General features: G+C 38.5%; 1 protein-coding gene across 1 annotated transcript in view; it reads left to right on the top strand.

Moving 5' to 3' along the window:
- GPR158 (G protein-coupled receptor 158) overlaps positions 1-26,987 on the top strand; it is a 438,191-nt gene that overhangs the window by 394,340 nt on the left and 16,864 nt on the right. The window contains exon 7 of the mRNA XM_011963821.1: positions 9,303-9,541. Within this exon, the coding sequence (XP_011819211.1) occupies positions 9,303-9,541 (239 nt within the window). The remainder of the gene's footprint in view (positions 1-9,302; positions 9,542-26,987) is intronic.

Below are 26,987 nucleotides of genomic sequence, written 5' to 3'. Positions count from 1 at the left end.
ATGTTCCATAGCACTGTACGATGACTCTGGTTAACAATAATGTATTACACAGTTTTAAATAGCTAGGAGAATACTGAATGTTGCTAACACAAAGACATTATAAATGTTTGAGGTGATGGATATGCTAATCACCCTGATCTGATCACTACATATTATATGTATCATGACATCACTCTGTATCCCATAAATTATGTGTCAATTTAAAAACATTTTAAATTATATGTACATAACTTCTGTGATATGGACAAAAGATTAAAGTATCAGAATTTGCAAAAAAATTTTAATAAACTTTATATCATAAGGTTAATGCCTAGATATCTTCAGGTATCGTTTCTATTAGTGTCTTTTTTTTTTTTCATGCTTATGGACCCTATAATCTTGTTTCTTTGCATGCCTCAATTTTTTTAGAAGCTGAACATTTTGAATATTATATTCTGGTAAATCCAAAAATCAGATTCTCCATCCTTTTCAGCCTTGTTTGTTAAGTGACTTTTATAGTCTATATTCTTTGTTTTGTGTGGCCATTGAAGTCTCTTTTCTGTTAGGTTAGTAGTCAGCTGGTAATTCAACAGAGATTTTCATAAAACTTGGACCAAAAAATACTTTTTAAAATCTGAATTATTTGCAGATGAACTGCATGTTTGTGTGTTGGGTATGTCTTCAACACACATAAGCCTCTATTTCCTGCATGTGCAGAGCCTGAGGTCAGCAGGAGATGAGAGCTCTGGGCCTTTCTCAGGCCTTTTGTGAGAATGTTCCAGGCTTCTAGATTCCCAGAAATATATTGGTACTTTTCAGTGCTCTTATTCCCCAGATCATCTCATTCCCATTCTTTCTTCACAATCTTTTTGTTTAGTCTATTGTTTGTCTTAACCATTATTCATTGTCCTGGGTAGCACTGACTAATCCATTTGCCTTTAAACGTTTTAGATAAATGACCCCCACTAGCTTTGTCAGCCCTAGGAAAATTAGCAGTTGGGTAAAACAAAAGCAAGCCCTTTGAGCCAGTCTTTCAGGGATCCACCAGCCAGGTCAACATAAACAGCAGTTCTTTGAAAATAAGGTTCGTTGTGCTCCTGTAGTACTTGGTACCTGTCCTGAGCACGCAGATGTCTTGAAGGCCGTCATTGAGCTGAGGAGCATGAGACAGAATCAAAGTAAGTTAAAATGCTGCATAGCTCTTTTACTCAGATTCAGCTGTTTTTTTTTTTTTTCTTAAGTATCCCTCTCATTTCTATAAGCTCCTAAGTAGTTTCTAGAATTCCAAAAAAGTTGACTAACAGTTCTTGCTAGTTTGTTGATTGTTTTTATGAACTGATAGACTTTTGAAGTTCCCTACTCCATCATTTTTGAGATTGTGTTTAAATTGCCTGTTCATTTGTATTTACTGAGTTATAATGAACATGAAAACAGGTAAATAAGTGCCATTTTCAGCATTGAACCTCTTTGATTTAGCAAAATACTGACACATAACAGGAGCTAATGTTTCTTCTCACATCCTATATTGTTATCAAAATTCCTCCAAATTCCATTTTACCCTGCTTCTTCCAGTTTCTGGGATCCTGTATCAACCATAAAACTTTTTCTTGCTGGTCATACTGTCAGAAGGACATGTTTAACTAATTGGTCAATTAAATCTTCTTGCCTTCATGTGCTAGATTATGTGGGGGCTTAGAAAATAAACATCTCCCAGCTTCAGGAAGATTTATAAGGGCATAGGAGATATCAACTGAATAATAGTGATAATTGGAGAAAATGTTATGGCCTGGGACTATCAGACAAAAATGTAAATTGGATGAGGTTCCTGAGATGAATCTACAAGGATAAGTGGGATTTGAATCAGTTTAGATAGAAGGAATGGCATTCAAAGGTACGAGCATCTAGATTAGAGAGAAAAGAGCATATAGGAAAGTAGAGGAAATGTGGCATGTTTGGAAAGGCAGATTCCTGTTGTGCTTTTAAAAGATATGGCCCTGAACCAGGTGCTAGATAGTTCTATTTTGGTAAAATACTGTAACTGAAAAAAGTACTCACATGAGAGTAAGAAGATAGGAGTTTTGAGGTGATTTTGCTACTGACTGTTTTGCTTTAGATAAATGACTTCCCCTCACTGGGCCTCAGAATTGTCTTTTACACATTAAAGGGTTCAGAATAGATAATACGGAGAGGTCCCTTCAGCTCTAACTGTAACGCTTAAGGTTCTTGCCTAGCCATGCCAAAGAACTGGTGCTGACCACGGGAGTGATAAGAGACATGGACCGAGAAAAAGCCGTAGGCTTTATAGAGCCAAGTGAAAGTACAAAGCTTCCACAGTGTGGAAGGGGTCTTGAATGGGTAGCCAGAGTCAGATTATACAATTGCCTTTGAAATTCTTTAAGGTTGGAAATATGTGTGGCAGGAAGATGTTACTAGAGCGAGAAACAAAGGCAGTAAATTATTTTGTGACATGTCTTAGATTTTGAGGAAAACCGGAATTGCAACTTAGGTTTTATCTACTTTATGACCTTGCAGCAGCATGGCAAAGGAGACAGGATCTTACAGGACTTTATAAAGTATGTTTACAAGGAATTGGAATTGGGAGTATAGATAAGGTCTGCTGGTCACAGAAAAATGGGCAGTTAACATTCCTTTTAGTTTTGGGGGAGGGCAAAGGGAGAGAGGACACAGGGAAGCTTACAGCAAAATTTTTACTGTTTATAGCTTTCTTGGGGAAGAAAACGCATGCACAAATTCTGACGTTAGGAATATTTTAAGCATGTATCTTCAATATTATTCATCCAGGACCAAAGTTAAGTCCTGATACAGGAAATGAGTGAGTTTCACAGCTTTCTGAGCCCCTACTCAACCCAGGAAGCCCAGATGGCCCCACCTCTCATAACCGTCTAAGATATGACTGGTAACAGTCTTGCAGCCCTTCTTTCCTTCCTTCCTTTTTTAATTATTCTTCCTTATTCCGTCTACCTTCAATTAAAGAAAAAAGGTGAGAAACAAGGAAAAACACTATGAGATATGAGAACTCATGGAGCTCAGAAACTGACAAAAAATATGTGTCAATATATTTAGAACCCAGTTGTGAATTTTCTTTCTTGTAATAGCAATAACTTAATATACTCATAATAATCTTGTAGAACTTCATGTCTGACAAGCGTCTAAAACCTATTTCTGTGCCGGTGATGCCAGTCTTTTTAAGTATTTAACTAAAATTCATCCACTGACCAAGAAGTAACTTTAATTTACTTCTGAAAATGAAATTTTGAGAAATTGATGAAAAGCTTAATGAACATGGGGATTTGTCACCATTAAAAGCAGAATGGCAGGCAGAAACCTCCAGCACTTTTTAAATTGTTAGCTCTCGGGACTCTTGTCAGTAATTGATTGGCTTTAAACTTACAAGAAGTATCACCTCATACCTTTTATCGCAAGCATTTATTCTCTGGAATTTCTATGAACACAGTAAGATTAATAGAAATTAGACTCTAATGAAGAAACTCGGGACATTAGCATTATTCCAATTAAGGTAATCGGACAGAAGACTGGATGGCTTGAGGATATATATTTTTTCATTCCTTTTTTATAAATAGAAGAGATGCTGCAAAATCACATACAAATGCAAATGTTCTGAAAATGGAGAACTATTATTAGAAGCCTTGCATTCTGTCTTCGGCATAAACTCTACCTGGCAGGCTAGAGCGGTCAGCGTATTGGAAAGGCACCTGCACCAATCTTAGATCTGATAGGAAAAATTGCTTAGAGCAGCAGCTCTCAAACTTTACCCTTCATCAAAATTACCTGAAAAGTTTGTTAAAATAGATTGTTGGACCATCCCTCCAGAGTTTCAGAGTCAGTGGGTCTGGGTGGGATCCAAGAGTTCTCATTTGTACCAAGTTCTTAGGCAAAATTGATGCTACTTGTTTAGTAAGTGCTGGTGTCAATGGCAAGTAACATCTAAACTGAGACATGAAGGAGATATAGGATTTAGCAAAACACTGTTTGTATAGGTAGGAGGAGGGATGGTGAGGAAAGCTGAGGGCAAAGGCTCAGATAGAGGATAACTGCATGTCATCCAGAGGGACCTGCAGAACTATAGGATGTAGAGAGTGCGGAGAGATGTGGCTGCAGAGGTGAGGAGGAACCAATTTTTAGAAGTGTTTTACCATATTAAATTTTGGTGAAGAGCCAGTGACTATAAGCAGGGAAGCAACATGATCAGATGTACAATAGCGAAAGACCATGTTATCCATCATAGAGTGTAGACTGAAGGTGGGCCAGACCAGTAAGGAGATTAGTTAGGAAGCTACTATAGGAATGAATTGGTGGCTAGGAGCTGTATAGTGGCAGTGAGGATGGAGAAAAGTAGAAGAATTTGAAAGATACTTAAGAGGTAGACATTAAATTCTTCATGATTCATTTGATTGCTGGAACGTGGATAAGGGAGAAAAATCCAAGTTTATTCCTAAGCTTCTGCTTCGTACAGTTAGAGAGGGCTGTAACACAACAGCAAAGGAAGGTTGGAGAACAGCAAAGTGGGTTGGAGAAGGAAGGAGTGGAGAGAGGGGTGATTTTGTGTCAGGCCCTGCTGATGTCCAGTGGGCCCCTGAGTACACAGGGATTGAGCCCAAGAGAGTGATCTGAACTGGAGGTATAGAGGTGGGACTTGCTGGCATATAGATGATAACTGAGATAGGGAGCCAATGGAGTTGCTTGGGTGCAATATGTAGTAATAATGTAACGTGGCCACATTTAGGAGATCCTTGAAAACACTGCCATTTAAGGGGAAGACTGAGGTAGAGAAGTCTGCAATAGAGATTGAAAAGCAGCTAGCCAAGAAGTGGGAAGAAAGTAGGAAGAGAGAACTAGGAAGAAAACCAAGAGAATGTGACATCATGGAAGCTGAGGGTTCCAGCCACATCAAAAGCTGGGGAGAGACCATGTAAAATAAGAAGTGAACAACATCAGTTTGCTCTTGGAGGAAGGTCATGGGTAACCCAAGTACAAGTTCTTATGGTGAGCTATATAGCTTGAACCAGAAATGTCTAGAAAATGAGAAAGCAGAGGCAGATGAATATGACGACAATTTCTGGGTTACCCTTTTTATCATTTCACAATGATTTCCATGAATTTATCTGCTATTAATAATGAAAATTGAATGTACCCTTTAAATATGCCTTTTCATATTAAATTTCAGATGTTTCTTGCAGTCTTCCCATATATGTTGGACTTTCCTTCAGAAATAGTGAAACCTTCTGAACTCATGGTCTCCTGAAGATTTAGCTATGAAAAAACAGTGGAAAAGTCATCCATATAGGAAGTCCAATGATTTGAATTTTTTTCTACAGTTGTATTTCATACAATTGCATGTCTATGTATTCTTTTTTATAGTCTGACCTGTAGGCTTCTTTTAAGACAATCCTAGAAAAATGCATCTTATTCCATTTTACAAAAACCAATATCCTGAAATGCTTAGATTGAAGTGTAGAGTTGTGTTTATTATGTTTTCTATTATTTGAAAGCCAACAAAATCAATAATGGAAGACTCATGAGGGATTTTGCTTTAGTTTTGCTCTCTTGAAATGAGATTATAGGGATTTTACAATCTTGAATTCTCAAGCTATACAATAAATACCCAAAGGGCCAGCTAGAAAACATAAACATTTCTGATAATTTAGAAATGAGATTTGAGTAAAAGGTTACTATAACTGGAATCATAGATTTCCTTGCAAAAGACAAAACTTAACTGATTAAGAAGTATTTTAAAGGAGACAGTTACTTAACAAATCCAGTATTAGCTCTCTATGAGATTTAAAGTTTCGATGGGAATTGTGAAACAAGTATAAAAAATATATTTATCACATTTTGACCATGGAAAGAATATATAGTTCATAACTATTTTTTTCTCTGAAGCACTGTCAACCTGATGAAAACGCCTTGCCTTAACTTGAAAACACCCTAGGAGTTGCTGGGTATTGAGAACCAAACTTTGCTTCCTGCCAACCTGTTCCCCCTACTGTCCCTAAAGACAGCTTGCATTTCCCTGCTTTTGATTCCCATCAATTAGAATATCCCCTTATATATTCTCCACTTTCCTTCATTTCTACCTATTCATATCCCTCAAAGCCCAGATCAAATACTACCTGTTCTGTTGGGTTAGATTTGCTAGCCACATACAATATATAATGTTAGCTATTGCACATGGTAGCTATTTGCAAACTTACTTCTAGTTAAATTGTAAGTTTCTAGAGACAAAAATTGTATCTTATACCTTCCACGTTGCCTAGCATGATGCCTAACATATGGTTGTCACTATATAAATGTTTGTTCATTATATTTAAAATGTTTACATTAAGAGTAAAGCTAGAATTTGGAACCATTTTCTCTTTTTCTGCCCTTGCCAAACTATGGAAGAAAAGTGGGTCAGGTTCTCTCTGGAGAATGTAGTCATTCAAAATTTAGAATTCATCCAGGTTCAACCAGAAACAAATATGTGTACATTATGATTACAAGTTTCTCCTACAGAAAATAAGATTGGAACTGGCAAAAATACTAATTTTCCAAGAAATTTCTATATTTAAGGTAGAATTCTTGAATCTTTTAATCTGCTAATTACAATAGAAACCTTCTTATCCAATATAACTGGACTTAGTATTATATTTGGTCAATTTGTTGAAGTTTTTTAAAGTAGAAAAGCATTAAAAAATTATATAGATACTGTAATTTAAAACACAAATAATCACTCACCAGTCTTTTTGAAATAAGGCTTCTTTTTGACTATGGGTTTGATATTTAGAGTTCATTGTTCTCTCTATAGCACAAATCACCAAAATGTATTATCTACTGCATTGTGTTAAATTTTTTTGAAGTAATCTGAGTGTAGAAATTTTTTAGCTTTTTGCTTATTGACCACTCTCTATTTTAAAATTTCTTCACTTCCACTAAGTTAATATTTTATTTTAATGTTTTGTTTTTATCTTTCCAAAACATTCAAGAGAGATTTCATAGAAAAAGTTTCCTTGCCTGGGCATGGTGGCTCTCGCCTGTAATAATCCCCAGCACTTTGGAAGGCCAAGGCGGGCAGATCACCTGAGGTCAGGAGTTCCAGACCAGCCTGGCAACATGGTGAAACCCCGTCTCTGCTAAAAAAAATACAAAAATTAGCCAGGCGTGGTGGCACATGCCTGTAGTCCCACCTACTTGGGAGGCTGAGGCAGGAGAATCACTTGAACCCAGGAGGTGGAGGTTGCAGTGAGCCAAGATCACGCTGCTGCACTCCAGCCTAGGTGACAAAGCGAGACTCCATCTTAAAAAAAAAAAAAAATAGTCTCCTTTTGTTTCATAATCATGTATAATTTTATTTAATATTTAATTATAACAGTGGGCATAATTTGGGGACAAATACACCTGATTCATAACAAATAGTAATTAAACTGGTTGGAGCAGAAGTGCTTAGGCATAGTGCCAGTGTTACCATTCGCCAGTGTTAGCGTTCACTATGACATGGATGGCACTTAATACATTGCGTATACAGAATGGAGAGTAACTGTTAATCTGATGAGATGGGGCGTGGTTAAGAGATCTTCTGTTTCACTTGTATTTGCTACTATATTTCTGACAGTGTTCCACAGAAAAATTGAGAAATATTTTGTTAATAATTAAATAACTTTTCCCTCTGTCCTGAAGGACAGTGGGGATAATTTAATGGATGTGTTGTGTTAATTCAGGGAGAATTGCCAAAGGTCTCTATATGGAGGAACAATATAGCATAGTACATCAAGGCTATTTCAGGTGTATTGTCTTCATTTCTGGATTTAGAATAATCTTTATAAAAAATTCATTTGACTTAAAATTATTCAGAGAATGAAGTGAAGGAGAGAATAGAACATTGAGAAAATGTGTTTATTTTTATGCTTTATGGAAATTGGTTACAGATACTCTCATAGTATCGTAAACCATTCATGGTGGTTTATGTCAAATCATAATTTTGTGACATCAAATATCAGAATGGGGTAGGGAGTTAAAAATCAGCTGAGAACATTCTAGAAATGAAATTGAAGAATGGGTAGAGAATTCCTATAGTAAGGGTGCATTTTGTCTTCACACATTATTTAGAGATAGAACAGTGCTTAGATATCATCTAATCTAGTAGTTCTCAACTCTGGCTCTTCACCTGAGATATATACAGGAAAAACTCTTAGTTTTTAAAAATCACATTTCCTATAGGCCATCCCAATTTTCTTCCTTAATGCAATGACCTTATTTAGTCTACCTAGTGTTTAAATATTTCTCTCATTTTTATTATTCGTATTATTTTTGGTAATATGATAAAATGACCATGAAAGTAGGTAATATGAAATGATTTTCAGAAAATACTTTTAATAACGTTCTACTATAAAAACAACTGGTTGAAGGGCCAGGCGCGGTGTCTCAAGCTTGTAATCCCAGCACTTTGGGAGGCCAAGACGGGCGGATCACGAGGTCAGGAGATCGAGACCATCCTGGCTAACACCGTGAAACCCCATCTCTACAAAAAACAAAAAACCTAGCCGGGCGAGGTGGCGGGCGCCTGTAGTCCCAGCTACGCAGGAGGCTGAGGCAGGAGAATGGCGTAAACCTGGGAGGCGGAGCTTGCAGTAAGCTGAGAACCAGCGGCTGCACTCCAGCCCGGGCGACAGAGCGAGACTCCGTCTTAAAAAAAAAAAAAACTGGTTGAAGGAAGTTTTTTGAGTTAGTATAAAATTGAAAGTCCACTTACTTTCAGGACTATTTTTTGATCCCCCAGAAACCTTGTTTGAGCAGTGTTTGCCTACAGATATTTCTAAAGTCCTGAGAATTTTCCTTGAAATATTAAGACATACTCAAAGACCCCCCATTATATATGAACCTATTGACCTAATGGACTCTAATGAAACATATTTGTTTTACTACTGGAAGATAAACTAAGATAAAATTAAATAAAAATATGAGCAATACTGTTTCTGGATTTTGTCATGTTAAAACTCTGCATAAGCCAGGCACAGTGGCATGTGCCTGGAGTCTCAGCCACTTGGAAGGCTGAGGCAAGAGGAATGCTTGAGCCAGGAGTTCAAGGATGCAGTACACTATGATTGTGCCTGTGAATAGCCACTGCACTCCAGCATGGGCAACATAGCGAGACCCCATCTCTAAAACAAAAACAAATACAAAACAAAGCAAACTCTGATTAGCTAGATTTTGGTGGGTTTACATTTTACCTAGAAAAATAAGTTATTTTAGAGTTATACTTTCTGAATGTTAGGTTTGCTTTCACATTTGAACTTTTGCTTTTCTAGGGTTTTGAAGGTGTTTCTTTCACGAACGGCTCAACGAATTCCATATATGACTGGTGGACGGGTAATGAGGATGCTGGCAGTAATACTCTTGGTAGTGTTTTGGTTTCTCATTGGCTGGACTTCATCTGTGTGCCAGAATTTGGAGAAACAGATTTCACTTATTGGCCAGGGGCAAACATCTGATCACCTCATCTTCAATATGTGCCTCATTGACCGCTGGGACTACATGACAGCAGTTGGTATGTGGTCACTTGTTTTGTGTGATGGCCTTACCATTTTTCAGTAGCATTAAAACTGACTTCTTTAAAAGTCTTGCCAGACTGTTTTGTAAAGCCTAAACTAATCTCACCTAATGTAATTCTGGTAAAGTAACATGTAAATGGCAGTAATGGCATGTGAAATGCAAACTTTTTTCTGGACGTTTCTATTGTTTTTCAAAGGCATAGAGCTCTGTTGAGAAAATGTAATCAAACAAATCAGAAAGGAGAAATGAAGTGAATAATGGCAACTTCTGTGTATAAAGAGCTTACTTTTTTCGATCTTATCAGTTGGTCCCCATTTGATTAATATTAGCTATTCTCTTGATCTATTTCCTTACTTGGGAGAAAAAAGGAAGCATGCTGTTTTTTAAGATAAAATGTTGGCCCTATAATATATCAGACTTGGTGTGTAGGGCACTCTTTGGAAAAAGGTTGTTTCTGCAAAATTTCTGATTAATCTATCTTTCCTATGCTGACCTCAAAAGATAACTTATTTATAACTTTTATCTTTGGAGGTATAGAATTACACAAAGACTAAGCCATGCTCCATGAATGTAGTAAGTGCTATGTGGCTGAGAACCTGGAGAATTTTCAAGAACTGCATCATGGCTCAGGCCCAAAACACAGATTATCTTTCTGGCAGCCCAGTGTTTTGAAAAGATGAGGAGGAAAATACACAGGAATTTTTCTGTTGCTAATATTAGTCTATTTTAAGCTAAGTCTCTAAACATACAAAAAATGGGATATTTTATTGTTGTTCCCCTCAGTAAGCCACAGGACAAACCTTAATTGTCTTTGGCAGATATAAAAAATAGAAACATGAATTTGATTCCCATTTTTTGTCCCCCCTCACATTTTGCAATTGTTGGCTAAATATTCACATCTAGTCTTTTGCTGGAAGCTAATAAAATGTGTATTGAGTTTACAGTTCAAATGGAGGAATATTTTTCTGGGCAAGATATTTTAGGAATCTTATAAACCTGATATCTGCAATAGTGAAGCAATATGGGTATGTAAAGAGAATGATTATAATATATAAAGCTTATTATATTTTGGGTAATATAACTATCAGAAGATAAATCATGACACTAAGGTAGGAAGCGATTCTGATCTTGGCTTTAGTCTAGATATGAAAATTAAATTGTAGAGATAAAAAATTTCTACTCACCCTAACATTGTTTTATGCTTTCAGTGCAAATTAACCAAATAGGAAAAATCATTTCCTTGTATTATTATGAAGCGAAGGCCACTAGTTTTTATTTTTCTGTTTTACAAAAAGAAAAAAAAAAAAAGCAAAACACCCCCCCCCCAAAAAAACAAACTCTCAAAATACATGATGACAAGCAGAGAGCATGGCCTATTCACCAAGAATTTTTTATGCATTGGAATTGAGATGCATTTGAGACCTTTAAAAATTCATTTTGCCCTCCAAAGAGGATCATATTCATGATCTCTATGTAGAAATACAGAGAAATATATAATTGATAGTAACCTGTATAGTCATTATTCCTTTCATTAGATAGCTTATTGATTCACATAGATGCATAAGAATTATTAAAAAGCAAAGTTAAGTGGTGAATATTCTTGGTGCAATAGTTTAGTAAAAGGAGATAGCAGTTTGGACTAGAACTCAGGAGCCTTTTATAAAGGATAAGTTCTTTAACCATGGGTAACATTTACATTACCGTAAAGAGGCGTAAAGAACATTCATTTTATAAGAATAGTGAAAGTCCAGGCGCAGTGACTCACGCCTGTAATCCCAGCACTTTGGGAGGTGAGGTGGGTGGATCATGAGGTCAGGAGTTCAAGACCAGCTTGACCAACATGGTGAAACACCATCTCTACTAAAAATACAAAGATTAGCCAGACGTGGTGGTACACTCCTGTAATCCCAGTTACTTGGGAGGCTGAGGCAGAAGAATCGCTTGAACCCAAGAGGTGGAGGTTGTAGTAAGCCGAGATCATGCCACTGCACTCCAGTCTGGGAGACAGAGTAAGACTATCTCAAAAACAAAAAGGAAAAAAAAAAATAAGTGAAGGAGTGGGGCAGTGGCTCACACCTGTAATCCCAGCTACTCAGGAGGCTGAGGCATGAGAACTGCTTGAACCTGGGAGGTGGAGATGGGAGGTAGAGATTGCAGTGAGCCGAGATCACGCCACTGCACTCCAGTCTGGGCAACAGAGCGAGACTCCATCTCAAAAAAAAAAAAAAAAGGGGAAGGATGGAAGTGGGTGGAAATTGTGTGAAACAGAATACATTGTGAGTAATGCTGGATGGTTGAGTTTCTTGTGAGTTTATTAAATATACTCTTAATAATACTGTATGGTTACGTTTATTGAAAATGTCTCAGAGGAATTTAGAGAAGCAGAAAAGTGATATAATGAATCAGTAAATTCAATCGACTATAAAAACGTCTTTTTCTTTAAGTGCATTGTACCAAACTCACCAAATTCAGGGGTTTGGGAGTTGGAATCATTAGAAGGGAGAAAGAGCAGCTCTCAAAGTGTGGTCCTAGAACCCGCAGCAGCTGTATCACCTGGGGACTTGTTAGAAATGCAGATTCTTAGAGCCCACTCTGACTTCCTCAATCAGACACTCCCGGATAGTGGAGCACAGCAATCTGTGTTTCATAAGCATTCCAGGTGATTCTCATATTACTCTAAAGTACAGAACTGCTGACTCCTTGGAGGGAATCAGATGAACTTATGAGAACATAAAGATAACTAATCTCAATAGTGCCCTGGCCATTCCATTCACTCTTACTGTTCCCCTGATCAAACACTAGAACATTCTTCGCAATTATTATTTCAAATCCTCTTTTCATACCTCCAAACTCTCCATGTTTCTCTTTTCTCTTAGATGACTTCTACTTGAAAAAACAATAACCAGGAGCCATACAATACAAATGTCTTCAAATTCCTGCCTTCATATCTATAAGTCTTCCTATATCCACATTTATTCTTATCTTTTCTCCTTCATATTTTCTAAGGTAACACCACAACCTGTGCCAGACTCATCTAACATTTTGGCACCCTCATCTCCAGTGGCCACTCTCACTTTATGTGAACTTTCTGTTATATAAAACTCCCCTACCTCCAAGTCACTCGTTGAAGACACTGAAGAATTCTGGTTTTTGTTTTGGTTTTTTATTAGTAGCTTTGTGCGTACAGGTGGTTTTGGTTACATGGATGAATTGTATACTGATGAAGTCTGAAATTTTATTGCACCTGTCACCCAAGGTAATGTACATTGTACCCAGTCTGTAGTATTTTATCCCTTACCCCCTAACTCCTTCTGAGTCTCCAGTGTCCATTATACCACTCTGTATGCCTTTGTGCGCCCATAGCTCACCTGCCACTTATAAATGAGGACATACACGATTTGGTTTTCCATTCCTGAGTTATGAAGAACTCCATTCTGATCACAACCCATTTCTAGCTCATTTACTCCCTCTGCAATAGCTCTTTAATAACACAGACTGTTTTCATTGTACTTTACTGCTCCTAAATTCTGTTCTCCTCCAGAGAGAAAGCTTACCAGGCAGCAGATTTTTCCACTTGCAGCATTGGAACTATGAAAAGAAAATGGGCATTTTTAAAAGACATTAATTTTGAATAATTCTGGGAAAGAGAACATAGAGAGTAATGACGACCCTGAGATAGACAGTGCAAAAGAAAATGAAGATTCATAGCTTGAGAGGGCTGCAGGGCATGCAGTTCCTTAGGCAATAACCAGGTCTGTTAAAAAGGTACCAAGAAACTAAGAGAAGAGACTGATTCTAGTGGTAGGATCTAGGTCATGGCTTCAGGAATGAGATAGAAGTATCAAAACTTAAGAGGCAGAAATTAAACTAATACCCCTAAAGATGTTAGGCGATAACATTAGGGTCTCTTAGAAAATCAAGACTCGTGATGAGAGTGCAGGGACCAAGAAGTAAGAGGAAATTAAATGTTTGGTGGTGTTTGTTTTTGTCATCTCACAGTCACTGTTTTTGTCCTATAAACTACCGTAACACATTAGTTCCCATAGTGTGCTCATCCTATAGTGATACTGTTCTCTAAAAAAAAAAAAAGTCAGGGCATATAATTTTAAAAAAGAATATTTGGAATTAGGACTGTCTTGAGAAATCTGAGACATGTGGTGGTTGTAATTATTTTTCACACTATGCTAATAAAAGTTTTCATTTATTTCTCTTTCAGCATGCAGCATCAATATTTAACCTCTCAATTTAATGGCTTCTAGTGTGTAGTGTGTGCCTTTTTACAGTCTCTTTATAGAGCTCTATAAGTAACATGGTTTTGATACTCCGACTGTTAATCAAAAATAAATCCATATGTCTTCAGTCAGCTAGAAAACCTGTACTGCTGAACGCTAAATTATTTCCTGGATCCTAAGCGGAAATGTTCCCATGTAGGAAGGGGCTGTAGAGAGGGAGGAAATAGGCTTAACCGTGAGCGTGGGGGGAAATCTTTCTCAAGAAGCTGTGTGCACTTACGTTAGTGTCAAGAGTTCATTCAGAAAAAAAGAAAAAGTGACGATTAATACATTGGTACCTTTGCGTTCTGGATCAGCTTTACCCATCCAAAACAATCCCTTTTTCAAAATAAGAAATCATTTGAGAGAGTGAATTACTAGTTTTTCCAGTGAAGTAGAGCTCTAGTTAGAAATACGGGTCATACATTCAAAGACCGGGTTCATTCTGTTTTTGCTCATTGCACAGGGCTGCTCCAAAACTGCTCAGATGGATGACTTTCCTACCACAGTGTTTCAAAAGAGAAAACATGTATAGAAAATAGGTTGGAAACATCTCAGAAGCTACAAGAGCCACAGTGTCTTCTTGAAGAAATTATTTTAAAACATAGAAGGGGGAAAATGGCTTTCAGAATCACATTGTCATTTATATCCATTTATAATTTTCAATTATTTTGTTTGTCCTGTATTAAAATAATGAGACAAGCTTTAATGGAAAAAAATAAGGAGAAGGACATTGCCACATGGACATTGGACAATGTGAGAAGTGCTTTTCAGGCAGAGTAGTCAGTTTTTCTTAACAAATGGCTTTATTCATCTGGTGGAAAGAGAATTTTAAAATTTGGATGTTCCAAGACATTTCTACATTATACTTCCTATAAATATTTAAACTGCCATACCTTTTTGAGAATCATGTACATCTATAATAAAAATACATACTATAGTACTTACACTACTCATCATTATATGACTCAGTACCCTGCATTTTTGAGTGCATTTAAATGTATTTTCTGTAGCTCACTGAAGACAAAAGAATCTTTCCATCTGCTCCTCCCTCTTGTAACTATGTGCTCCTCAGCAACATGGCCTACGTTGTTACACTTATCCCTGACACAGAGAACCTGACAGGTGTAGAATCTTGAAAAATATTTGTTGAAAGAACAAAGCAGTCAGCTGTCTTCATCTTGTGATATTTTCTATTGTCAGACTTAGACCAGTATGAGGAAACATGTTAAAGCTAAAGACTGTGGAAGTCATACACTTGTCCCAGCTTCATTTTCATGGTAAATGTATATGTTCAAATTTGGGGGGAGGTATTTTGGAGCAAGTTATAGAAACTAATGGATAATTGCTGGCCATTTTATGAAACTCTACCTTTGACTTCTCCAATGGTCATAATAGATTGGTACAAACTTGCATGGCAAAGGAAAACTATAAAACACATTACATAGTGTAATTACAAATATTGAAGCAGAATAAAATAGATTTAATGAACATTTTGATTATTTCACTATTGTCCTAGAGCTATCTAAAGAACAAAGGGGTTGGCAGGGCACGGTGGCTCACGCCTGTAATCCCAGCACTTTGGGAGGCCAAGGCGGGCAGATCACAAGGCCAGGAGATCAAGAACATCCTGGCTAAAATGGTGAAACCCTGTCTCTACTAAATACAAAAAAAAAAGTAGCTGGGCGTGGTGACGGACGCCTGTAGTCACAGCTACCCGGGAGGCTGAGACAGGAGAATGGCATGAACCCGGGAGGCGGGGCTTGCAGTGAGCCAAGATGGCGCCACTGCACTCCAGCCTGGGTGACAGAGTGAGACTCTGTCTCAAAAAAAATAAATAAAAATGAAATAAGAAAAGAATAAAGGGGTTGAGACTAGGAAACATTCTCCTAAATTAATGAAGAAAATAAACCAATGTATCATGTCATACTCATTTTGGAAACTGTTGGTAGTACGACTGTCATAATTTTTTTTTTTTCCTAAATCTTCCTACCCTGGTCGGTAAATTGGCAGTCAATTGTCCACGTTCAGGATATTTTGCAATAGCATTAAACTTGTCATACTAAAAAGTCAAAACTTTATTCCCCTATGAGTTTTCTAATTGGATAATACAAACTGACAAGCAGAATTGACTTCTCATGCCTGAATTAACTGTTATAATTTCACCCCTAGAGTCAAGTAGACCACATCCTGACACCTAAGTTTAGATATCCCAGGCTGGCAGGTCCTCCAGTATGGGGCACCCAAATTGAAAATCTATTTATTTAATAACAGAGGTAGTGATGTAACGGAGCTCATCCATTGACATATGTAGTTGAATAGCACTCAAATTGGATTACCCATTTAGAACATACATTGAAGATACTGAAGCAGAACCAGTGACCAAGATAAGCTAGAACAAGCAGGCAGATTCTTACCTTACCTGCAAGAAACAACAAGACCGCAAAAAAGTAGCTAATAAATGGTAGCATTGAGGACATTTAGAACTTTCCTTCTGTGACTAAATCTGTGCATCAAACTTTAATATTGACCCAGGCAAGCGCTGAGCTGTTTCCACAGTTTCTTCTAGAAGTTAAGTGATGACAGAATATTATAAAAAGTTATGTGATTGAGAATAAATCTATTTTACTGCCCTCCTGGCATAAGAATACATCCAAAAAGCCCTATCTAGGCTTCTATTTGTCCTCTGTTATCTCCTGTAATTCTGTCTTTCTGTATCACTGATATAGCCTAACTCTTCTCAACAGCATTTATATGATCTAATAACTGTTCCCTGATAGGAACCCTGTTATAAATTCAGTTCTCTCCCCCTACCTTCCACCTCTTCATAGTTGTGAAAGTCTGATGATACATGAGGAGTCTCATGGTTCTGGAAACTCAGAGCTTGACATCGCTTGTTATGTATTTTATTCACCACATTGAAAAGAAAGACATAAATGAAAATACAAGCAATAATTAAACAGGTGTGATAGGCTTGAGTCTAATGCCATTTGGAAATTCTTTTAGTGAATTCCAGCATTGATTAGTTCACTGTTCAAAAGTATTAGTTTCCATGGATTTCACATAATATAAAATATTACCATTATAGAAAATACAGTCTTTATTCTTCTTTATTGACATGCTTTTCTCCTTTGTTCTTCCCTTTCCTGCTACAATATTTTTAACACACACACACACACACACACACACACAAACCAGGCAGTGTATTCAGTAATTTAATTAGTCATATGCCAATGTTTAGAAAGAACTGAGAAAAATACAGCAACTCTCTCGCTGAGTTATATAAGGAATTTCTAAAATAGCAATTGTTTTTAAGGTTTTAAATACTTTTAATTACCCTAGAAGATTAGGCTTTATTGTGGCAGGTGAAATGTGATATAAGCACCATTTAATGAATGTTACAGAAAATAGATTAGACTTCCTCTTCATCTGACAGATTAATGTTCTTTATTTAGGTTCATTATGTATATTTTCTTTTATTCTGGTATATCATATGCCTTAATGCACACTGCACTACTTGTTACTATTTTAAACATACATTTTTATTTAAAAACATTTTTTTGAGTCAGAGTCTCCCTCTGTCACCCCGGCTGGAGTGCAGTGGTGTGATCATAGCTCACTGCAGCCTCGAACTCCTGGACTCAAGCCATTCTTCTGTTTCACCCTCCCAAGTAGCTGAGACTACAGGTGCACCACGATATGCCCAGCTAATTTTTAAAACATTATTTTTATTAGAGACAGACTTGCTCTGTTGACCAGGCTGGTGTCAAACTCCTGGCCTCAAACAATCCTCCCTCCCAAGCCTCCCAAGCTACTGGGATTACGGGCATGAGACACCATGTGTGACCTTAACAAGTATTTTTAATTTTCAATCAAAGGATAAAAGCTTGACCACATTGTCTTGGCTTAGGGCTCTATCACTAGAAACTACACATGCTTCTCAAAGCACTTGCTTGAGTGTCTTCAGAATGATGCAACTGGGAGTTCTTATTTATATACCACCTCTTCTGAAAAGTGCTTTAGTTTCTCTTTGCCCTTTAGCATAGTTCAAATAAGTGTGCCTCAAAGAAGTGTAACAGTTTTCCACAAAGGCAGAATGTGAATAATAAATAAATAACCCCCCACAGCAGTCTTCATGGTAGCCCGCCAGCTAGCACTTCAAATAGTATGTGTGAATTTCTAGTGATGCAGCCCGAGGGAAGGCAGATCACTAGTCAAAGCTACCAGGCTTTCACAAAAGATCAAAAAGCAGAAAGACACTTTGATAATAGCAGCAAGTGATCCCACATCCAGCTCCCTCCACTAACAACAATACCCATGCAAATGACAGTGTATTAGTTCGATTTTACACTGCTGATAAAGACATACCTGAGACTGGGTATTAAAAAAAAAAAAATTTCATGAACTCACAGTTCCACATGGCTGGGGAGGCCTCACAATCATGGTGGAAGGTGAAAGACACGTCTTACATGGTGGCAGGCAAAGAGAATGAGAACCAAATGAAGGGGTTTCCCTTTATAAAACCATCAGATCTCATGAGACTTATTCCCCACGAGAATAGTATGGTGGAAACCACCCTCATGATTCAGTTGTCTCCCATGGTGGGGTGGGGAGTCTCTCCCACAACACATGGAATTATGGGAGCTACAATTCAAGATGAGATTTGGGTGGGGACACAGCCAAGCCATATCAGACAGGGAGAGGAAATGGAAGACACAGCCTGCTCCTCTGACCTGGACCCTGTGCTCTGAGGGGACTTCCATCCGAGTCTGCCTTTGTGAGCTCATCATATCCCCACTCTTTAATGTGTATCCATAAGCTCTGAGGTAGCTGAGTTTTGCCAGAGTTCTGTCAGCCCATGTGAAACTAAAAAGTGGATATGCCAGAGAGAGAGAACCCTCTACACCCTTTTTACTTAAGATGCAATGGAGAATAAGGAAAAATTCTTGGTCCCCATTCTAGCAATGTGTGAACAGAAACAATGAAGAAAAGCCAGCCTGTGTGGCCACTCCCAATCGTTCTGGCCTCAGAGATCCCTCAGCTCCGAGGGAGTAGTAAGAGAATAGAAATAAAGTAATCAAGTCACTATGTGACTTCATACCGTTGGTATGACTAACTGTGTTACTCCTCAGTGTTCCCAACAGTATCTCTGACCCAAGCTTGACATTTCAGAATTCAAAATTGTTACCCCTGCCTTATTAAAGGAGTCACAAGTTCTACAATAAAACCTTCACAAAGGTAGATAATGTACAAAATACATTTAGCACAGTGCTCAGTCCATTCAACAGGTGTCAGGTATGAAATCAGATTGATTGAGGGGACAAAAAGTACTTCTGAGGAGAGCTCCTTTAAGTACTTCTGAGGAGAGCTCCTAAATAGCTACAGGCTATTCAATTCTAACCAATGTATCAGCTGTTCTAAATAAACAATTGCTACCTGGAAAAATATTTGTGTTCTTCAGTGGGATAAAAATATTTCCAAGGGTTAAGAAAATCTCAGTCAAGAATGTCATTTAGGGAGCACTGGTCAGGAACTAAGAGACTCGCATTCTAGCCTCCAATCTGCTGCTCACAGGGTGAGTGAAGCTGGAGAATGGAGGTTCTCTGCAGACGTATCGTATAGCCCATCCCGCCCATCCTGGAGCTTCATGCTTCCAGAGAGCTGGGAAGGGAACCATACACCCAGCCTCCATTGTCCTAGTTGTGAAATGCACTGTTCTTGCGACGTCTTCTGCGTGCTTCTCTATCTCAGAGCTGAATAAACTGACTTTAAGGCCAGCAGAATAACAGCAGCTCACCAACTACCTGCTTCCCAGCAGCACAGACACTCAGAAATGTACCTGTTCACTACATGGTTTAATAAAGTCACTTGTAACTTAATTAGTGACATTCTCATTGAATAGAAGAGACATTCTCATTGTTTTAATCAGTGTAACTCATAATTAGCTTTATTTTAACCAAAGGCAGATAACCACCCAGAATATCTAGGGCTTATAATATAATATAAATACTTATTATTTATATTCAAGCTTCTTTATACTAGCTGAACTCTAGAATTCTGGAATTGAAGGTATTCAAGAATTATTGAAGTTGTTAGATTTAACATTTAGTGATAACCTCTGTGCTGCCCACTGTGTCGTTAGAAAGAAAACAAAATGAGTTAACCTGGGTAGAATTGTAAAATTTTTTTTTTAACTTTAACCACGAAGTTTTTAAATAGATAGGATACAAAGAAAAATGGAAGAGGACATTAAAAGAGACACTTGGGAAATAAAACCTAAACGTTTTATCATTTATATACGTATTTATGTCATGTAAAGATAATTTTTAATGGGGCTAAGCAGGGTAAAATGTTAACACAGAATGCCTTTGCAGCATGGTAAATCAGAGTACCACAGCTTGAGTGGCATTTGCACTTTGAAGTTGTTTTTCTCTCAGCTTTTGTGGGTAGTCTAGGATCATGGAACTGGAGCATCTTCAGTGTCAAAGAATTTATACTAGTTTTCATTTCCTTGCTTGGCCCAGTCGTTTGAAAAAAATAACTTGAAAATACGTTCCTTATAGTATATTAATTTTTCAAAGGCTATGGTAGTTAACTTTTAAACTGAGTGTTATTCCATGCAGATTAAAAAGAAAAGACTTCAGTTTCTGAAAGCCCTTTTTAGATCTCAAAATATAAATGCAATCCTTTTTGTAACTATACTCATGCCTTTCATCAAAATTATTTAACATCAGAAATTATTTTCTAAAGAAGAAGCACAAAACATTTTCAACTCCCACGTAATAACACCACAAATTTGGTAACATCTGCATACTTTCTTTACTAATTGCAGCGCTAGTCTGAAGTTAGTTATATGAAACTGATTTTTTTCCCCAAGCACAACTTTTATATATCACATTTAGTTTAATTGGTACTTTGAATAATAAATTGTTTTTCAGCTACAGCACATTGTTTGATATTGCTAATGAAATTATTTTAATGTTCAACTGAGCTATTATGAGAAATCTTATTTTGTCTTATATTTTTAAATATAATTCTCCATTGTAGCACACTAATTAACCTGATAACTACTTTTCTTTTTTTGAGTCTTCAGTATAACATTATGTAAAAACTGTGTAAGTAGCAGGAGATACTGTTTTCATAATGCAGCTACATGTGAATCCTTCCACTACAGCATATTTTTGTCCTAGTGGTACTTAATAATACTTTTGCAGTCACCATTCTTTTGTGCCAAGCACAGTACCACAAACTCAGTAGTGTATCAGTTTCAGATTAAAAAAATTAATGATGCCAGTATGATCTTTAGATCACTTATAAGCCTGTTTAAAGAAAAACTTGAGACAAAATAAAATCTAACAGTTTATCTGAGCAAAGATCAATTCATGAATCAGGAAGCACCAACACCAAAGGGAGGTTGTGGGTTTTGCTGTGGCAGCCTGAGCACTGAACTTTTATAGGCTGGAGATGTAAGCAAAATTTAAAAAATAAAACCCAACAATACAAACTACTTGATTGGCCAGAGCTAGGTGTTTGCCTTATTTGGATATTATCCAGTGGGAGGTCCCAGGTTACAAAACCAATCAGCTATTTGGCTGTCTATGATTGGCTAAAGCTTCCTTCACAATTAATCAGTTACAAAGAATGCTTCTACCTTTAGTTTGTTTGTATGCCTGGAACCCTTATGCAAGTAAATAGAAACTGTAGGCTAATGACTTCTTACTTATTTTCCTTTCACAGGCCCTGCAATGTTAGATGGAGGGACAAGGTAACAGAAAGTCTCCATCTCTAATGACTTAAACATGAAACTGACATCATTTAGACTTACTCAACAATTATTTACTAAATCTTATCTACATTGTCCCAGTACTGTTGCTACCACCTATGTGGCAAAGGGAGAAAAAAAACTGAAAAACTCAGTTCCTGCCCTGTGGTTCATAACTAGTTGGGATGGGTGTCAACTAACAAGACCCCATGAACAATTTTCTTCCAATTATATGTTGGGTGGCATTATTCTCTGCATTGTGCTGTATACATAAAAACTATAAAGATACTAGAGGGAAGAAAATTCAGTGTAGGTTAGAATAATTTCAGGAGGCTTGTGATAGAAATAGGACTTGAATTGGACATTAAAAAATTGATTACGATTTTTCCACCTGAAATTCTAGCTCCCAGTAGAAATGAGAGCAATAGTGTGAGCAAGACCAATAGCTCCGAAGCAAGACCAAGATTTGGAACAGGCGAGGAGCAGTGGCTCATGCCTGTAACCCCAGCACTTTGGTAGGCCAAGGTGAGTGGACTGCTTGAGGCCAGAAGTTTGAGATGAGCCTGGCCAACATGCCAAAACCCTGTCTCTACTAAAATTACAAAAATTAGCCGGGCATGGTGACTCATGCCTGTAATCTCAGCTGCTCAGATGGCTGAGGCACAAGAATCACTTGAACCCTGGAGGCAGAGGTTACGGTGTGCCAGGATCACACCACTCCACTCCAGCCTGGGTGACAGAGCAAGACCCTGTCTCAACAACAACAACAAAACAACTATATATATATGTGTGTGTGTATGTGTGTGTGTGTGTGTGTGTGTGTGTGTGTGTGTGTAGAGATAGAGAGAGAGAGAGAGAGAGAGATTTAGAGTGTTCAGAGGACAAAGAGACCTTCTAGGTCTGCTCAGAGTTTATGCTGGGGAGTACTGAGATGTCATGTTAGATATATATTATGAAGTCAAATTGTAGAGGGCTAGAAATGCCAGGATAACAGGATTTGTGAAATAGTGAGCCACTGAAAATTTCTGAATGAAGATGCATTGACGCCTCACAGAAGGCTAACCCAAAGACCAGAGACCACAGTAGAAGTCAAGGTCAACCACAAGCAAAAATAAAGTCAAGCAATGTGGGCAGCTAACATGAAGGCTGTGCAGTAAGACAGCCTTGAAAGTAAAGCCATAAGGTCTTCCTTTGGGACAGGAATTATTTCCAGGGTTGTAAGTAGGTATGCAAGAATCTTTTCTTTTTCTTTTTTTTCTTTTTTCTGAGGCAGAATCTCATTCTGTCACCCAGGCTGGAGTACAGTGGCATGACCTTAGCTCACTGAAGCCGCCACCTCCTGATTTCAAGCAATTCTCCTGCCTCAGCCTCCTGAGTAGCTGGGACCACAGGCATGTGCCACCATGCCAGGCTAATTTTTGAATGTTTAGTAGAGACAGGGTTTCACCAATGTTGGCCAGGCTTGTCTTGAACTACTGACTAGCCTGATCCACCTGCCTCAACCTCTCAAAAGTGCTGGGATTACAGGTGTGAGCCACCACACCCAGCCCAGTATGCATGAACCTTCTAATGGAGATGTGACTGTGTTAACCCAAATGCAGTGGCACAGATGTGGACAAGTCCTGATATGATCAAAATGGAGTTTCAGAAAAACGAACCTGTTACTGTTACGAAGAATGTATTAACACAGGTGAAACTGTCACTGAAATGCCAGGGTTTTAGTCTAGGTCCTACTGATCACTGTACAGAAAGCCAATCCCCGAGACACAATATTGCCAGGGAAGAAGACTTTAATCAAGTACTATAGCCAAGGAGATGGGAGATCAGTCTCAATTCCATCTTCCTGACTAAAATTAGAGGTTTATATAGCAGGGAAGAAATGTAACCATATGTGAAAAACAGGAATTAGGGAGGGGTAATAAAGAGAAGTTGATCAACAGGAAGCAGGTGGTTGGTTAGGCAATCACGATGGGTGAGGAATCTGGTGTCTCATTGTCCAGATGCAGTGATGTGGTAAGTTTCAGCTCCTTGATACTATCTGGAGGACTGATGGTTGGTTTCCTAGAAAAGGAACTCGGATATGACAAATGTAACCTTTTCAAATTTTAAGATTGGGAGGATCAATTTCTATTTTTATTCAAAGAAACCACAAATATCAGTTCTGTGGGACAATTAGACCAATTACAAAGTCAGGTTTAGATGAGCCCTTGAAAAAAAAAATTTCAACAAATAAAGAGTAAACTGATAGGGGCTGAGGCAAAGATTGTTATTGTGGGCACTGAGAAGAATTAATACATCTGAGAAATGACTCAAAGAAAGAAATGTAGAAATGAAAGGCAGAGATTTCAAACCTAGGTAAAGAAGGCAACAGTAATTCCATGGACAGAAATACAAGAGTTGGGAAAGGAAATTATACATGAAAATCTCAGAGTTAAGATGGCCGAATAGGAACAGCTCCAGTCTACAGCTCCCAGTGTGAGCAATGCAGAAGATGGGTGATTTCTGCATTTCCAACTGAGGTACCGGGTTCATCTCACTGGGGCGTGTCAGACATTGGGTGCAGGACAGTGGGTGCAGCCCACTGAGTGAGAACCGAAGAAGGGCAAGGCATCGCCTCACCCAGGAAGCGCAAGGGGTAAGGGAATTCCCTTTATTAGCCAAGGGAAACTGTGACACACAGCACCTGGAAAATCGGGTCACCCTCACCCTAATCCTGTGCTTTTCCAAGGATCTTAGCAAATGGCACACCAGGAGATTATATCCCATGCCTGGCTCAGAGGGTCCCATAACCACGGAGACTCACTCACTGCTAGCACAGGAGTCTGAGATCTAACTGCAAGTCAGCAGCAAGGCTCGGGGAGGGGCGCCCGCCGTTGCTGAGGCTTGAGTAGGTAAACAAAGTAGCCAGGAAGCTCGAACTGGGTGGAGCCTGCTCCAGCTCAAGGAAGCCTGCCTTCCTCTGTAGACTCCACCTCTGCGGGCAGGGCATAGCCGAACAAAAGCCCGCAGAAACCTCTGCAGATTTAAATGTCCCTGTCTGACAGCTTTGAAGACAGTAGTGGTTCTCCCAGCATGGAGCATGAAATCTGAGAACAGACAGACTGCCTCCTCAAGTGGGTCCCTGAACCCCCAGTAGCCTAACTGGGAGGGACCCCCCCAGTAGGGGCAGAGTGACACCTCACATGGCTGGGTACCCCTCTGAGACGAAGCTTACAAAGGAACAATCAGGCAGCACCATTTGCTGTTCAGCAATATTCTCTCTTCTGCAGTCTCCACTGCTGATACCCAGGCAAACAGGGTCTGGAGTGGACCTCCAGCAAACCCCAACAGACCTGCAGCTGAGGTTTCTGACTGTTAGAAAGAAAACTAGCAAACAGAAAAGACATCAACACCAAAACCCCATCTGTACATCACTATCATCAAAGACCAAGGGCAGATAAAACCACACAGATGGGGAAAAAAACAGAGCAGAAAAGCTGAAAATTCTAAAAATCAGAGTGCCTCTCCCCCGTCAAAGGAATGCAGCTCCTCGCCAGCAACGGAACAAAGCTGGATGGAGAATGACTATCACGAGTTGAGAGAAGAAGACTTCAGACAATCAAACTTCTCCGAGCTAAAGGAGGAAGTTTGAACCCATCGCAAAGAAGCTAAAAACCTTGAAAAAAGATTAGACGAATGACTGACTAGAATAACTAATGCAGAGAAGTCCTTAAATGACCTGTTGGAGCTGAAAACCATGGCACGAGAACTACGTGACAAATGCACAAGCTTCAGTAACTAATTCGATCAACTGGAAGAAAGGGTATCAGTGATTGAAGATCAAATGAATGAAATGAAGCAAGAAGAGAAGTTTAGAGAAAAAAGAGTAAAAGAAACGAACAAAGCCTCCAAGAAATATGGGACTATGTGAAAAGACCAAATCTACGTCTGATTGGTGTACCTGAAAGTGACAGGGAGAATGGAACCCAAGTTGGAAAACACTCTGCAGGATATTATCCAGGAGAACTTCCCCAACCTGGCAAGGCAGGCCAACGTTCAAATTCAGGAAATACACAGAACACCACAAAGATACTCCTCGAGAAGGGCAACTCCAAAAAACATAATTGTCAGATTCACCAAAGTTGAAACAAAGGAAAAAATGTCAAGGACAGCCAAAGAGAATGATGGGCTTCCCTTTGTGAGTAACCCGACCTGACTAACAGCACATCTCTCGGCAGAAATTCTACAAGCCAGAAGAGAGTGGGGGCCAATATTCAACATTCTTAAAGAAAATAATTTTCAACCCAGAATTTCATATCCAGCCAAACTAAGCTTCATAAGTGAAGGAGAAAGAAAATCCTTTACAGACAAGCAAATGCTGAGAGGTTTTGTCACCACCAGGCCTGCCCTACAAGAGCTCCTGAAGGAAGCACTAAACATGGAAAGGAACAACTGGTACCAGCCACTGCAAAAACAGGCCAAATTGTAAAGACCATCAATGCTAGGAAGAAACTGCATCAACTAGCGAGCAAAATAACCAGCTAACATCATAATGACAGGATCAAATTCACACATAACAATATTAACCTTAAATATAAATGGGCTAAATGCTCCAATTAAAAGACACAGACTGGCAAATTGGATAAAGGGTCAAGCCCCATCAGTGTGTTGTATTCAGGAGACCCATCTCACGTGCAGAGACACACATAGGCTCAAAATAAAGGGATGGAGAAAGATCTACCAAGCAAATGGAAAACAAAACAACGGCAGGGGTTGCAATCCTAGTCTCTGATAAAACAGACTTTAAACCAACAAAGATCAAAAGAGACAAAGAAGGCCATCACATAATCGTAAAGGGATCAATTCAACAAGAAGAGCTAACTATCCTAAATATATATGCACCCAATACAGAAGCACCCAGATTCATAAAGCAAGTCCTTAGAGACTTACAAAGAGACTTAGACGCCCACACAATAATAATGGGAGATTTTAACACCCTACTGTCAATATTAGGCAGATCAACGAGACAGAAAATTAACAAGGATATCCAGGAATTGAACTCAGAACTGCACCAAGCAGACCTAATAGACACCTAAGGAACTCTCCACCCCAAATTAACAGAATATACATTCTTCTCAGAGCCACATCACACTTATTCCAAAATTGACCACATAGTTGGAAGTAAAGCACTCCTCAGCAAATGTAAAAGAGCAGAAATTATAACAAACTGTCTGTCAGACCACAGTGCAATCAAACTAGAACTCTGGATTAAGCAACTCACTCAAAACTGCTCAACTACATGGAAACTGAACAACCTGCTCCTGAATGACTACTGGGTACATAACAAAATGAAGGCAGAAATAAAGATGTTCTTTGAAACCAATGAGAACAAAGATACAACATACCAGAATCTCTGGGACACATTTAAA

The sequence above is a fragment of the Colobus angolensis genome, unplaced genomic scaffold, assembly GCF_000951035.1.
Source record: "Colobus angolensis palliatus isolate OR3802 unplaced genomic scaffold, Cang.pa_1.0 Scaffold63, whole genome shotgun sequence".
Classification (NCBI taxonomy): Eukaryota; Metazoa; Chordata; class Mammalia; order Primates; family Cercopithecidae; genus Colobus; species Colobus angolensis.
Note: the sequence above shows the minus strand (reverse complement) of the source record. Positions and strands in the feature narration are given on the sequence as shown.